This window comes from Chelonus insularis, unplaced genomic scaffold, assembly GCF_013357705.1.
Source record: "Chelonus insularis isolate UGA/USDA-ARS -01 unplaced genomic scaffold, ASM1335770v1 contig_67_pilon, whole genome shotgun sequence".
Taxonomy (NCBI): domain Eukaryota; kingdom Metazoa; phylum Arthropoda; class Insecta; order Hymenoptera; family Braconidae; genus Chelonus; species Chelonus insularis.
In genome coordinates, this window is record NW_023276701.1 from 115,474 (window position 1) to 130,142 (window position 14,669).

At 34.5% G+C, this 14,669-nt stretch overlaps 1 protein-coding gene across 1 annotated transcript; it reads left to right on the forward strand.

Annotated features, from left to right (window-relative positions):
• The first annotated feature begins 6,196 nt into the window (after window positions 1-6,196).
• Window positions 6,197-7,308, forward strand: LOC118070741 (uncharacterized). Its single transcript, XM_035089527.1, has 4 exons — window positions 6,197-6,366; window positions 6,408-6,537; window positions 6,780-6,951; window positions 7,133-7,308. The coding sequence occupies exons 1-4, from the start codon at window positions 6,197-6,199 to the stop codon at window positions 7,306-7,308; spliced, it is 648 nt and encodes a 215-aa protein (XP_034945418.1).
• Window positions 7,309-14,669: the final 7,361 nt, after the last annotated feature.

Below are 14,669 nucleotides of genomic sequence, written 5' to 3' on the forward strand. Positions count from 1 at the left end.
ATGTCACTAACGCTCCACTTATCACTAAGAAAATTCACACAAAAAATGTTGCTAGAGTTGTCTGTTGTCACCTTGATGCCAATGGTGGGCTTTCAAGAAAGTCTCAACACCAAAAGAATCACAAAAAAATTAATTACCTGAGTCTACGAGCTCTGAATAATAATTTTAGGTGACTAAACTTACTCTAAGGACACTACACTAATTAATAACTATGTTTATATACACGTGAGTTGACTGCATCGAGGGTATCTTGGCTCTCACACAACCAAACTGCGCGCCAAGCGTCTCAACAAATTGTTTAAGTTGTGAGATGAGCACCACTGTCTCACAATAATACAGATGAGTGTCACTGGGCACTGGAATGCGTAAACACCTTTTGTCTGTAAGGTTGTTTACAATCGAATACTAAGAGTTGTCTTATCACAAACACTCGCGAATGAATATTTCACTAACTATTCCCGAAAAATATTCACTACTAGAACCTTCTAGAGTTATTCGATATGCATCCAAGCCGTTCTTATCCGGCTCGAAGGACCAAATGTTCTGACTTCGAGTCGGCCGGCACAAAACTAGTGGACTGTATGAATTAAGAGCAGAATAAGAAAAAAGGTTGGATGCTAGAAGGTTCAAAAATATAGTGTATTAACACAGACTGCTTGAGTTTTATAGTTTTTTATTCAACAATAACACTTAACTTAAACAATTGAAATTCTTAATCACTACGGTTAGGTGAATTGACTGTACATTAATTGTTCATACACTTCTGAGTTGTCTGATGGTTATTTTGTCATCAAATAACAGAGTCTCAAAAAACAGTGAATAGCAACATTCACAGTATACACCAGAGTTATTCGGGGGAGCGATGTATAGGTGAATGTCCGTGAGGCACTATGGCGTCGACGCCAGTTCAGCTTCGCGCCCAAAGACACTACAAACTGACTATATTGGACCACTTGCACTGATGAGAGTAATTTGATGATTCACGTTTCTTCGTGAGAGCTGTCTGAGTCTATTTGACCGTACGTTGTTGTACAACGAGTGAGCTGACTGCAAAAACTACGATTTGACTGCGAAAACTTATACAGAGCTGACCGCGTGATTTGCCTGGAGCTAACTGACTTTGTAATTTTCTACAGAGTTGACCGCTTGATTTGCCTGGAGCTAACTGACGCCACAAGTGCTCGACCGCGTGCTTGTTGGCGTCACTAGGGCCGTAGAGTTGCCTTCTGGGCCATGAGGGAAATACTTCCCGATGATTGGTCCAGTGAGTTGACTGACGCGCCGGTGGACAAGTCCGGCATTAACAATTTTTGAATATTTCTGACTAACTGACTTGGGCCCCTCCAAGTCAGAACAGAGATTCAATAATTTTATGACGTTTTTAAATTCTGTCTTTTTAAAATTCTTTTTAAATGACGAAGCGAGATCACAATATTATGATGATGAAATAAAATATTAATTATTTCTTGATATTTATATCCTTTTCAATGGTATTTTATAACTTAACTCACATTGAAATTATTTATATTCAATAATAATTCTGTGAAGATATTGGTTTATTGCATTAACTTTTGTTTCTATAATTATACGGTCAAAAATTACGAAATGTCTCGAAATAAACGTAATTTAGAAAAATAAAGGCTTTTTTTTCGTTATATTATACTTAGAGTATATTTAGTATATCTTTATGAAATTAAGAAAAAAAAAGTATTTAAGTTACAATTTACACAATTGAAACTGAATGTAAGTATTCCAGCTTCCCGCGTTATTTAAATAGAAAACAACATAGTATGTATGTTGATTGGAGTAGAAAATAACATACTATGTATGATGAAAAGTTTCCAACCTATGCTACAAATGTACGAAGGTGTCCGCGAGATATATCAAGGTCAAATCACTGGAGTTGATGGATCGATTGGATACATGTTCGAAAATAGCAATATGCTGGAACACATGAGGAGTACTGAAGAGCTTTACGTTGATGAAACCTTTTAGGCATAATTGTTTTCATATCTTTTAAAAAAGAACTATTTGTTCTCTTATAATTTATATAAAATTCATATTTTTCTTAGAGCATACCACAACTTTCATGCGGAGTACAATTATTAATCATATACCTTAGGTGTATGAACGTGGCGAGTACCTATAATAAGTCAATTGGTTTTTTTTAAGGAATTTTAAAGACATTTTATTGAAATGTTTGTTGTAGGGGATTTCTACACTATTCGTCCTTTATAAACACAGCAGTTTGGCAGTGGATCATAAATCGAGTTTCTGACATATGCCAAAATCTCCGTGCAGTTGTAGTGGATTACGAAGCTGCACTTTTAAGATCTCTTCGCAACACAATGCCATGGATTCGCTGACGGGGTTATTGATTTCACTTTGCAAGAGCACGTAATGAAATGATTGTGTAGTTAGTATCTAATTAAGTTCCATTTCATAGGCTGTGCCAAGAAAATGGAAGAAATTGCGACTCTCGCGGCACGGTGAATTAAATGTCATTCTGCAACTAATATGGGGTATTCTATTGTTACCAGTTCACCGATTTCCAGAGGCAATTAGAATAATAACTCGGATTATCCAAATTCATGAACTATCAAGTGATAGGTTATATATTTTTCGAAGATATTTAGAAAGGTATTGGCAACCCTTAGCTGGAATAGTATCTGTTCATAATTCTCCATGGCGTATCAGCAATATCGCTGAAGTATCCAATCGTATTCTTCTCTCGAGAGTTGGTTGGGAACATCCACCTTTGTTCCGTGTTTTGTGTATGGATCATAGTTCAATTTTATACCTCTATAACTTTTTATGGAAATTATTAAGAATATGTATATATATTGTAACGTTATTTTTCTACCCCCCCCCCTCAAAAAAAAGGGGGTATATTCTATAACGCACCTTCCTTCAGGTGAGAATCCTGAGTAGAACCATCCCTGGGAGACTAAGACTACTTTACCTAGGGCGCCAAGTTATTTTTATTCACCAGAACAACTAAACTGGTATAACTTACAACTAATTCAAACTTAAATCTAAACTCCAGATCTCAACTTACTAACTAACTCAAAATCTACACAATCTCTCAAAGTCCCCAATACTTAAAACTAAATCTCAAACTTATAGCAAAGTCTCAATACTTAAAACTAAGTCTCAAACTTATATCTAACTTAACTAAGATGGTTCTACAAAAATCAGGATCCTCCTGAACAGGGCATGTCCTGGCCCTCAGTTGTGTAGGTTGTGGAGAGGGGTCGTATCCGGCCAACAAAATAAAACTACACAACCGAAATAATCGAAATAAGAGACCAAACGAAATAAACTAACTAATGTACTGGGTTGAAGGTTCCCAAACTACCAGAAATAAACTAACAAGTTCAACATGTTCTTTTAACTCTCAAATTTATTATAATAATTTTCTCAATTAGGTTTTCTCAACCATTACTAGAACTCAAAACATCATCACAAATTTCTATATCAAATAAACAGTTACGCTATCACGATCTTCAAAATAAATCAACTAGAACTCCGACTTGTTACAATTCTGGAGCTCAAATAAACCTTACTTACTAACTAAAGACTAGTTCTTAACAAAATATTTCTCAATAAATCGTAATTCAAAATTCTAAACTCACAAACGCAATATTTTAATTCTCCACAATAAATCGAATCAATTAAACTAAATCATATCTTCTTTATTAAAATCTGCAATTAAGCTTAAACTAACGAGTACGAGAGCAAACCAAGCCTCACGGATTTTCTTTAATTCAACAAAATAATTTTTACTAGCTACAAATTTACCTATAAACCCATTACAAATCTCTTCTCAATAACTTACAGTTTCAGCAGAGCTCTAGATGTTACTAGTTTTACTGAACCTGGTCCTAGTTGTTCTGGACCTCCTTTCACAGGAGCAGTACTTCTCCTGTGTTCTAGTTTGCTGACTGCACCTTCACTGGATCTCCATCTCCTCTAACTCCAGTCTTGGCTTGATCTTGACTACCTTCTTCTGTGGCTTGCCCTCGACTGACTCGGAGCTTGGCTATCTCTCGACTCTCTCGCGAAAAATCTCCATTCAAAATTCTTAACCTTTGTTCTTCTTTCTCCTTCCAGGGTCTAATTCTTTTCAAATTATCAAGGCACATTTCTCATTGGTGGTTATCTTCACGTGACTTCTCCCAGATTTTCATGTGGAGGGGTCACTTAATTCTAAGGTGCACCCAAAACTTAATTCTAAACTCAAAAACTTATCTTCTAGACTCAACAACTTAATCCTAGGCTCCAAACTTAATCCTAAGACCACATCCACACTTCCATCTTCACCTTGGAGTCCCATTTCACTGGCGACAGCCCCGTGACTACAACCCTTAGGGCTGGAACGTCTCCCAGCATGGGAAAACTGTAGGGTGACTCGTTCGTTTGGTCTTCTTCTCCACTATAGCCTCCCAACTCTCCTCACAACGGTCTATATTTCTTGATAACTTTACTTGTTGGTTTGAGCTCTGCTTCTTTTGTGTTTTTGAGATTACATCCTAATTTTAATTACTAAATAAATCCCTTAGCCTTGGTTTGCATGAAATAGTAATTAATAACTTGATAAATAATAATTACTCTCTACAAATAAGATTAACAAGAAAAATATACAAAAATCAATTGAAAATAACTCTTATAACTTATAAACTTAGATGAAACAATAATATAATTAAGCCATTAAGTATTTTGGCGTACAGGAAATAATTATGATGACTAACACATGGAAAATAGGCATAATTTGACTATCGAAGTCAAGGTACTGCTCAAATGGGCTTTAAGCAAATAGATTTTCTCTATAAATCATTACTAGAACACTCTCAATGGGCTATTATCAGCCTTAAATATTTAATAAACAATTCTAGAGCTGACAATGGGACGTTATCGAAAAATAACGTCACAATATATATAAATATATTTTTCCTAATTTGTTTAGTGTTCTGACTTAGTCGAAGGCATTCTACCGACGGCCTGATATTTTTTTCTCCACAAAATAATTAGATGAATCAATGTCTCTCCTGCCAACTTATCTACGTCAATTAGACTGCTCTCATTAATTCCTAGGTGTTGATATCCCTTCTCAAAGAATCTAGAAGCTTCGAAAACAAAGAGTTTTTGGAAAAACGGTCCGTTGTCTTCAGTATTCATCAGTTACTGGTAGTATTTGTACGTAGCTCGTACTCGGACGACTCTTGGGCATCATCGGACGATACCAACCCACAGACAACTCGTTGTAACAGTCAACTCAAAAAATTCAGACTACTCCTGGTACAGAGACCAGCACAGGAAAACTTACAACTTTCTTGTGATCTTCTACTCAACAGTTAACTCATCAGTGAACTTATCATCAGAAATTTCAGTGAACTCAAGACTGTACGCAGACAATTCAAAGACTCAGTTTTCAGTAAACTCATTTCATGCACTTATCAGATAGACTCTCTGATCATTAGTTTACTTGTTACTGTTACTTTAGTGGTTTATAAATAGCTATTTGTTATTGGTAACTAGTGTCAGCCGATTCATTTACACCCGTTCAACAGTCCTGACTGTTCTAGCATCCAAATATCTTAAAAAATACAGTCCACTTAAGTCTGATTACCGTCCATATGTAATCTCTATTCATCTTTTCCCACTAGCTCATCGAAGTGAAAACATTTAGCAAGATTACGGCAAATAATTGGAGACGCTGATATTAAATAAAGACGTTCACATGTCGATTCAGATCTGGGTAGAGATCGTTAACAAAAACAGCAGCAATAAAATAAAATTTTGAACTATTATAGGTATTCAATGCGTGAATTTTTAGGAGGAATTCTAAATAGAACCGACGTTCAAGACGATATGAGTATGACTATGAGTAGACAATTATGTAAGTGTCATTTGGTTAGTTCGACCACAAAGGTGCTAACTTTCCTACCAACTAACTTCGGCACTAAGTAGTGGTACCAACTTTGAATTTGAGAAAAAAAGAAGTAGATAGTAGCGCCATCCTACAGATTTTTTATAAGCTATATTATAAGTACAACATAACCAATTGTTTTTAGTTTCATTGATTTCTAACCGGCTTTAGTGTTTTGTCGTTATATTTTGTGCGAAGTGAAATTTACGATGGATTTAATATTCTTGGACTTTTTATTGAATGATTCTGATGACGATGATGATAACGATGGTACGCCCAATTTACGCGTCAGACGACCTCGTATTTTTAGAAGAAGGGTTAATTGGGTTTTTTGTATACGATGAGATTGATTTCAAAGCTCGGTTTCGCTTGTTGAAGAAAAGCGTCTTTGAGGTGTATAAAATAGTTGAATCTATGTTACGGCACAACACTGAAAGGTAAGGTAATTGAACATAAATGTCTTTTTTAAACTTTACAGAAACAATGCAGTCCCACCAATGATCCAATTATTACTTGGTATTCGATTTTTATCTACTGGATCCTTCATTATCACAATGAGAGATTTCCACGGAGTTAGTAAAATGGCTGCATATGCTTTCATTCATCGGGTATGCTAGGTAATCGCGACTTTACGTCCGTATTTCATAGTTTTTCCTAGTTCTCCAGGAATACGTCAAGCTCAAATAGAAAATTTCCAAAAAGTAGGATTTATTCACGCAGTAGCTGCTTTTGATTGTTTTCATGCAAGAATGAGATCATATGGTAATGCAACATATCTATGTATATATTTAAATAAATTATAACTTATTCATATATGAATGCAATTTTCGAAATTTGTCTGACTTTTTAGGTCAAGATGATGCTTTACTGTTCACGAAATGGGAAAGGTTTCTATTCAATAAACGTACCAATCATGGTCAATTCTCGTCCCCAGATTTTGGATATAGTAGCAAGTTGGCCAGGCAGTTGTCATGATGCGACAATTCTGGATTTTTCTAACATAAAAACGCGTTTTTCGGCTGGTGAGTTCGGAAATACTCTTCTGATTGGGGATGCGGGCTATCCTCTGGAACCATATTTGATGACACCCTTGCAAAACCCTATGACACCAGTTAAGCTGTTATACAATGAATCTCACATTCGAACCAGAACCATGCCGGATATTCCCAGTTTTAACAATTGGATCAAGATTTTTCCATTCAGAATCAACAGTAGAAGCGATCGTAGCTTTAGCAGTGTTGTGTAATATCTGCAGAATAAATGAACCATCACCTGCTGTAAATAATCCAATATATGGTGTGATTCCTGAAATTGAAAATAATATTCTTCTACACGCTGATGAACGCCAGTATTTATCTGATTATTATTATAGAAGGTAATTAGATATTAAAATGTTCATATTAAATTGTTCACTATACATTTAAATTTTAGAAAAAAAACTATTTTATTTTCTATTATATTCAGAATATTATAAATCCACATGTCACTGTTACAAAAACGATTGATGAAAAAAGCTCAGCCAAGAAAATAAGCATTTATGTTCATGTAGCCGTAAATTTTTTGTTTTCTATTTTATTTTTTTCACTTTCTTAAATTAAATATGTTAAAAAGTTTATCAACGAAAAAACCATCCAATGAAAAATAACATAGAAAAGTAATTTACTTGTGTTTCTTTTCAGCAATTAGTGTCTGTAGAAAAGATTGGAACAATCCAATCCTGCCAATATTGTAACGGTTATTCCAACAATATCAACTTTAGCACCACCAGTTCTTCAAATTACGAATTTTCAACGCTCTTCACGACTTCTTAGCCACAGTTATTCACTTAAGGTTATATAAGGTTGTATACTCGAAAAACATTATCTGAAAAATATACTCCATAATATGATTTATTAAAAATCCTTTTTTTTTGGATAACAATAAATCTCCAAATATAAAGAAATTGGTGACACCAAGTTATCGTCACACGATACCAGAGCCCGTCTAGACCAAAGACTAATTTAAGCAAGACAATATTTAATGAATTGAATGAACAAAATTGAAATGAAAAAAAAAAGTGAGACAATAACTTCTGAATGAATGGTAGCAACAACTAATGCATTAAATCAAACCAATGCTACACACTGTGCTGTAATTGTTCAAAAATAATTTACTTAAGGATTCATGTCTCGTTTATAAGATCTTAGGATGGCTTATCAACATTTGAGTTAATTTAATTATTTACTATCAATAGAAATTCTTTCAGTTTTACCAGAGAAATATTATACCACTGGTTGGGTATTATCAATGCTAACAAAAACTCATTTTGAAATGAATGATTATAAGACAGTTGCTTATAAGCTTCTTTGCTGGCCAGAACTGGAATGACAACGAATGGATCTGATGGAAATGTATAGTACGATTCTATGACATTTACATGCTAAGGTACAAGTTTCAACATTGACTCAAGAATTTTTTTCTGAAGATAGAAATTCACCAGTAGCTTGGTGTGCTGCTAAAAATCTTTTTAAAAATGCTTTAAGGCTTGATCCAAGCATTAAAATGTTTGATTTGGTCTAACAACCATTTTTTTCTAAACAAGAATAGTATAGTCTAGCTGAAGTGCACTTTAAACGTACTCTTAGTGCTTCGAATAAAACAAACAATCCTATACAGTTATGGCGAAAATAAAATTTGTTTGCAAAACATAACAGTAAAATTATAAATTAATCAAATCCTATGTCACCATCTTGATATTAATGTAGGAAATACTTATTAAACTAAAACCAATGTTGTTTTTATTGTATTTGGTACAAAAATTTTATTAATTGTTACAAACACAGATTTTGTTGTTAAAATGTAGAAGTAGGATTATAGTTTGTTCATATACAATCTTGTTTCTAAATATTTATGTAATGAAAACTCAAATAAACTACAACTAGTTTTTTTTTTCTTAATAACCAGTAGAAAAACCTAAGTATTTATTGATAAAATTAACCTTGTTTTTTTAAACATATTCGTAGCATAGTCTATTGAAATACCGAATCATTTTATAAATCTTTATGTAACAAATACTTCAATATACAAACCAGTCTTTTTTTTAACTTCAATCAGTACAATACTTAAGTAGAATACAAAACAATGCAAAAAGTTAAGTATTTATTGTGAAAATAGACTGTTTGTTAAACATATCAGTATTACACTGTTAAACACTATCTTTGATAAATATTTATGTAACAAACACTTCAGTATATAAAAACTAGTCTTTCCTTTTCTCCCTGTAATCAGGACAAAAGCCTCAATATTTAGTCTAAAGCTTTTTTCTTTTTCTCTATTAATTCCAATTCAAGTCACGCTTTTTTCATGACTATTTAATGCGATTCAGCTTCACGATTATTATGTTTCTCTACTGAGCTCTTTATCGTTTTCATCAAATCTAATTCGACTTCTTTCAGATCGACAGTTTCGTCTGTAGATAATGATGTAGCTGGTTGATTTTTAGTCTTTAACTGACCATGTATTGAATCTTAAGTGGTTGGCTTAGAGGTTTTTTTATTTTTTTCATTCGATCTATCCCTCCAATTATGATTATTAGATATTGACCTACCCTGTATTGCATCTTGTAGAGGTTGGCTCAATGGTTTTTTAGTTTCTCTTTCGATACGTCACTCCAATTATCAAGTTCTCAAGTCATTAATAGGTACTATAGATGAGATTCGGGATCAATAGAACAATTTTTTTAATTTTACAGTGATGAATTTTAGTGATGATTAAAATTAAGTTTCATTTCACGAATCAGGACACTAACCTGTTTGTTATAATTCTCATTGAATTTCAACATAACTTTTTTTCGTAGATATTTTTAATTGGAATCATGAAGTAGTTAATGACGTTATGTTCCAAGAGTTACCGAGTTCTCCAGGTACAAGAGCCTGCTGTGTATGCTTCATAAACCAACTAAGAGCAACGTTCGTCCCTTGTGGACATAAGTGTAGATATGCAATTGAATTAACTTATGCAACTGCTCGTGAAACAGTTCTTGCTTCCCCCGTCCGAAGGATGGAAATTGAGTACCTCGCCTACTAGGGCATTACTCCGGGAAATTATAACTCTACTCTCTCCACGACGTACATAGCAACTCAATGTTGCCCTGGTTATTTATGGCCATCTGTATTAACTGCAAATGCTGTCGGTTTCGTCCACATCTTCGGAATCTTGTCTGCTAAATATACACCTCAGGCCACCCTGTTAACTTTCAAGTTTCTGTTCTCTAGGATATGTCGCGTTGACAGATTATGGTTCATCGCGTCCCATTTCATATTGCTCTATGTAGTAGTCTGAGTATAGGGACTTCGAATACGCCGAGCGTGAGACACGTTAGCAACCACCGACCAAAGCGGATAAAAATGGTGCTGCAAAGTCAAAATATGACAGGTAGAACTAGGTACAAATGACTAATTAAAGTCGGACTCGTTGTAGTATATTGTTAAGCCTTGGGCTAGTTACGTGTACCCCCGGGCCTTTTTCAATGCGCAGATAAGCGCATTCCGGAAAACGCCGTCGCGAAAAAAGTAGAGTAATGATTTCCCAGAGGTATGCCCTATTAGACGAGGAAATCGATTTCGGTCTTTCGGACGGGGAAAGGAAGAGTTACTGGATACCCTGCTCAAACATTCCTATTGGAAGAGAATAAATCCTGTAAGATTTTTTAGAATTTGAATTGGAAACATCGTTTTTGGATAGGAAATATATCATATGCATTACAAATGCAATTATTCTCTTTCTGCTTTAAACTACTTGCTAAGAAGAAAATTTGATTAACGTTTAAATTGTTTCAAATTTTTAATTTAAATAGATTAGGCGTCATGTATCTATATTTTAGAATAGCGCAGTCAGCAACGTACGGAACTGTAAACCCGAGGATACTAGGATTGAATCTCACCATCAGCATAATTTTTCGGACAATGTTTCTAATAAATTTTATTTTAGCTTTATACATGATCATCGAATCCGTATAAACAAAAAACCACTACAGTAAATTAAAATTTCTTTTTGTTTAAACTGATGTTTTTATGGTAATAATATCCTATTGAAACGTTCAATACGTTTACCCTTAATTTAATTGCGAATTCTGGAACAACAATATTCCCATTCAATTCTATCAAATCCTAATGGGAAAGATAATAGGATTCAGCGTACCTCAATGGGATTATTGAATAGGATTTATGCGATTTCTGAAGAAAAAAAAACCTTTAATAGGATTCAATAGGAAATATCAGATGCAATTTTCCGACTAAACTTCCTTCTTCCAATAGGATTGTTTAAGCAGAGTTGTGAATTATTTTAATGTTGATCATATATTGTATAATTATAAAAAATATCAAGATTATAATACAAATAATTGTGGACATTCATGTCTCAAATTTTTTGCATAATCAGTTATAAATATGATGTGGAGAGAAACTATTCTTTTCTTTTATATTGATTGTTAAACAGCAAACATCATGGGTGACTTTCTAATATTGATTCTCTCTGGAAACTCATTATTTTACGCTTTTGGACTTGTTGATCTACTTACATTTAATTCGATTCCAAATATGGATGAAGGAAGAAATTAATTTTAAAAAAAATGAAAAATGTCAGTTAAACTATTAATTAGAGTGCTAATTATTGACAAAGATATTCAGTTTAATTGACTACTTATTATTATTTCCCAAGATAATAATAATTGATTTAGTATAGATATACCCAGACGGGAGAGAAGTATTTTTATAACGCTCAGACTCAGCCTAACCAAGGTTTACCAGGAAGTTTTACTTTCTCCCACGATAAGTCCTGTAAATGGATACTTAGTGAAGCTGATTATCTATACATATGTGAAAAGATCCTCAGAAATAACTTGGTAGTAGGTTTTAAATGATAAATGTGACCAAATCTGTATAGAAAACAATATAAAACAGTTTATTAATAATAATTAACACACACACACACCAATAACGTATATACAGGTTTTTTATAATTGCCGCTAATTTTGTGGATTTTGAACAGTCGGTAATATCCTTACTTAACTCAGATAATAATAATAATACTTCGCGGTTCTCGCGATCACAGATCAACGGTACGCTCAGCACACACGGTTTTCACACAGGTGAAATGTCGCGTTCACACACACACACACACACACACACACACACACACACACACACACGCACACACACAGACCCTAGTAAGACGACGAAGAGGTGAAATGCTCACACCCTTTGTTGTCGTTTTCAGAACGCCAAAAGAGTTGACTTAAAGCGGTGAAATACTCACTCACCTCAAATCAGGTCAAGTAGGTGAAATGCTCACACAGGCTTGACTGACAAATACGGTCTCGTGCTGCACCAAATTTTCCAATATATAAATTAATTTCCATGGATAAAGTGTGCGAAACGGATTTGCCGTCGCCACCTAGTTGCCCAACATGAATCAACCCATATGCATAGGAACTATATCTATATTTTCTCACTACGCTCAAATACTGTAGGTTTTGTGAGTTAACCCTCACACTGCACTAACCCTAAATTGAAATTATCGACTGGATACGATCAATAATCAATCATTATCCTTAATTTAAAATTTGATTCCTAAATTTTCCGATATCAATTACAACCTTTTGGCTTACAATAACAATGGCTAGCGAGAGAGCAGATCATTTGGATAATTTCGTTTCTTTGTTACGTAAAATTCATCGTTACCCCGATTAAGGTCTCAAAAACTTCTATTATCGAATGGATGATTTCCTTTTCGGAATTTACGAGTTAAGTCGTACTATTTCAGGGGGTCGCAGACTCTATCAGTTTGTTTCCCGTTCTGCAAAGAAGATCCTTCTCGAATACATCCCTGAATATATCGAAAACGAACTTTTTGACTTAGTTGACGACCGACATATTTACTTAAAAGATCTCTACCGTGAAGTGGACCGATTGTTAAGATATCACGAGTCTCGTCATCATGAAGATTATCTCCTTAACTCATATTATGATCGTGATCCTTATCACAACCACCACCGTGATGATTATAATTATTGCCAAGATCGATATGACCTTGAACGTCATTCTGGAGAGTCTACTTCGAAGAAATGAAAAACGCCTAAAAATCACGATTATATCCCTGAATACTTATATCAACCACTCAAAGTACCATGGTCATATGAAATTATAACATCTGTAACTACGACTAACATCACGGACGACGTAGATGACTCTGCACGGTTTGATGAAACTCAGGCTTTTCTGACCTCACTCTATCGTAAGTCTCTCTCTCCTCCCTTGACAGTTGCAGTTGACTATACTGACAAAATTGACATTCCTAACAGACTCTATACTACAGAAATTACAGAAATAAATGGTCAAAAGGTTGAAATCTTGTTTTTATGCCTCTCTCATCGACTAACATTCCGAATAAAAACAATCTCATCCCTTTCCAGGATACGTACTGGGATGTATCCATGGTCTTGAGTTTATGGAACAGGTAACCTCGGAACCAGGTTTTGCAGTCTTAGTTTCAAACCTTCCAAACCTCAAGAGGATCCAGTAACATCTTCTACTGGACCTCTACGTTCTACTAGGACCAATCGAAGGCGCTTACGGCCTCCCCGTAAACCTCCTTATCTTCCTACAAAATAACACCCCGGTTTGCTTCAAAAAAGAAAAACAAAATCCATTTCGATTGAATCTCAAATCTTACCATCATTACATTACAAACATACATGCTTTCATCTCCACTGAATCGTTCACGAGTCCTTATTTAGCATAAGGATCTCTGTGAAGATAAATTGACGTACTCTTAGATATCAAAAAGGGGATGATTCCTGTCCCCTCTAAAAATCATGTAAAATCGACATCTCGCTGTACTCCGTAGATTTAAGAGTTCCAGCAGTTTTGTCACTCTTTTAGCTTTTTAAAATCAAAACAAGTTATCCAGAGTACGCCCTCTGACATCACACATCCTTCGTACTGGACCATATCGTATCTTTTAGTCATACCAATTTCTTCTTCTCCTCTTTCTTCTAAATTCTTAAAATCTTCGTCCTACGCAGAACCTTCCGAGTCATCAGGTAACGTGGCTAAGTCCTGCCATCTTTATTTTTCTCAAGACCTTCTTAAATCCTTCCCTTTTCTTTTTCTCTTATGTTTCAGAGTCTTTCGACCAGCACCAAGGGACCTGGGAGGACTACTTAATTTATTTCATGACCTACTTCTCTAAAAAGACGTCTCTATTGTCTGCAACTATTCCGAGGCACGAATAACGTTATCAACGATGACGTGATCATAAGAACCGCTATCTACAGCGGGGTTATAAGCCGACAATGATTACCATAAGGGTTTGAACCATAACTATTGATATCTCGATCAATTTAAATGAAACTCGAATCCCTCTACTAAAATTAACAAAAAAAACAAAAAAATAGAAAAATGTATATACAAAGAAAAGGGATCGAGGAGACTTCAGGAAATACGAATCATTACTTTTGATTTTAATCAACAAAAAAAAATTACGATCAAAAGGCGTTTTATTAAATTTATAAAGACTATTACAAAAATATACATAGAATCGATAATTAAACAAAAAATTTTAATCCTATCGGGCAATCTTTAGAAGCCATCATTGCCTCCCCTGCTCGTCTCCTCAGATACCATCATATCGTCTGAAACACAAAAGAAGAAATAAATGAATGAGAAAAGAAAAATCAAACTGATGATCATTCATGACTGTA

Excerpts from the sequence above, each read along its gene's own strand:
- LOC118070741 (XM_035089527.1), top strand. The coding sequence starts at position 6,197 with ATGGTACGCCCAATTTACGCGTCAGACGACCTCGTATTTTTAGAAGAA. Across the intron at positions 6,367-6,407 it reads TTACGGCACAACACTGAAAG|AAACAATGCAGTCCCACCAA; the intron begins GTAAGGTAATTG and ends TAAACTTTACAG. Across the intron at positions 6,538-6,779 it reads CATATGCTTTCATTCATCGG|GTCAAGATGATGCTTTACTG; the intron begins GTATGCTAGGTA and ends CTGACTTTTTAG.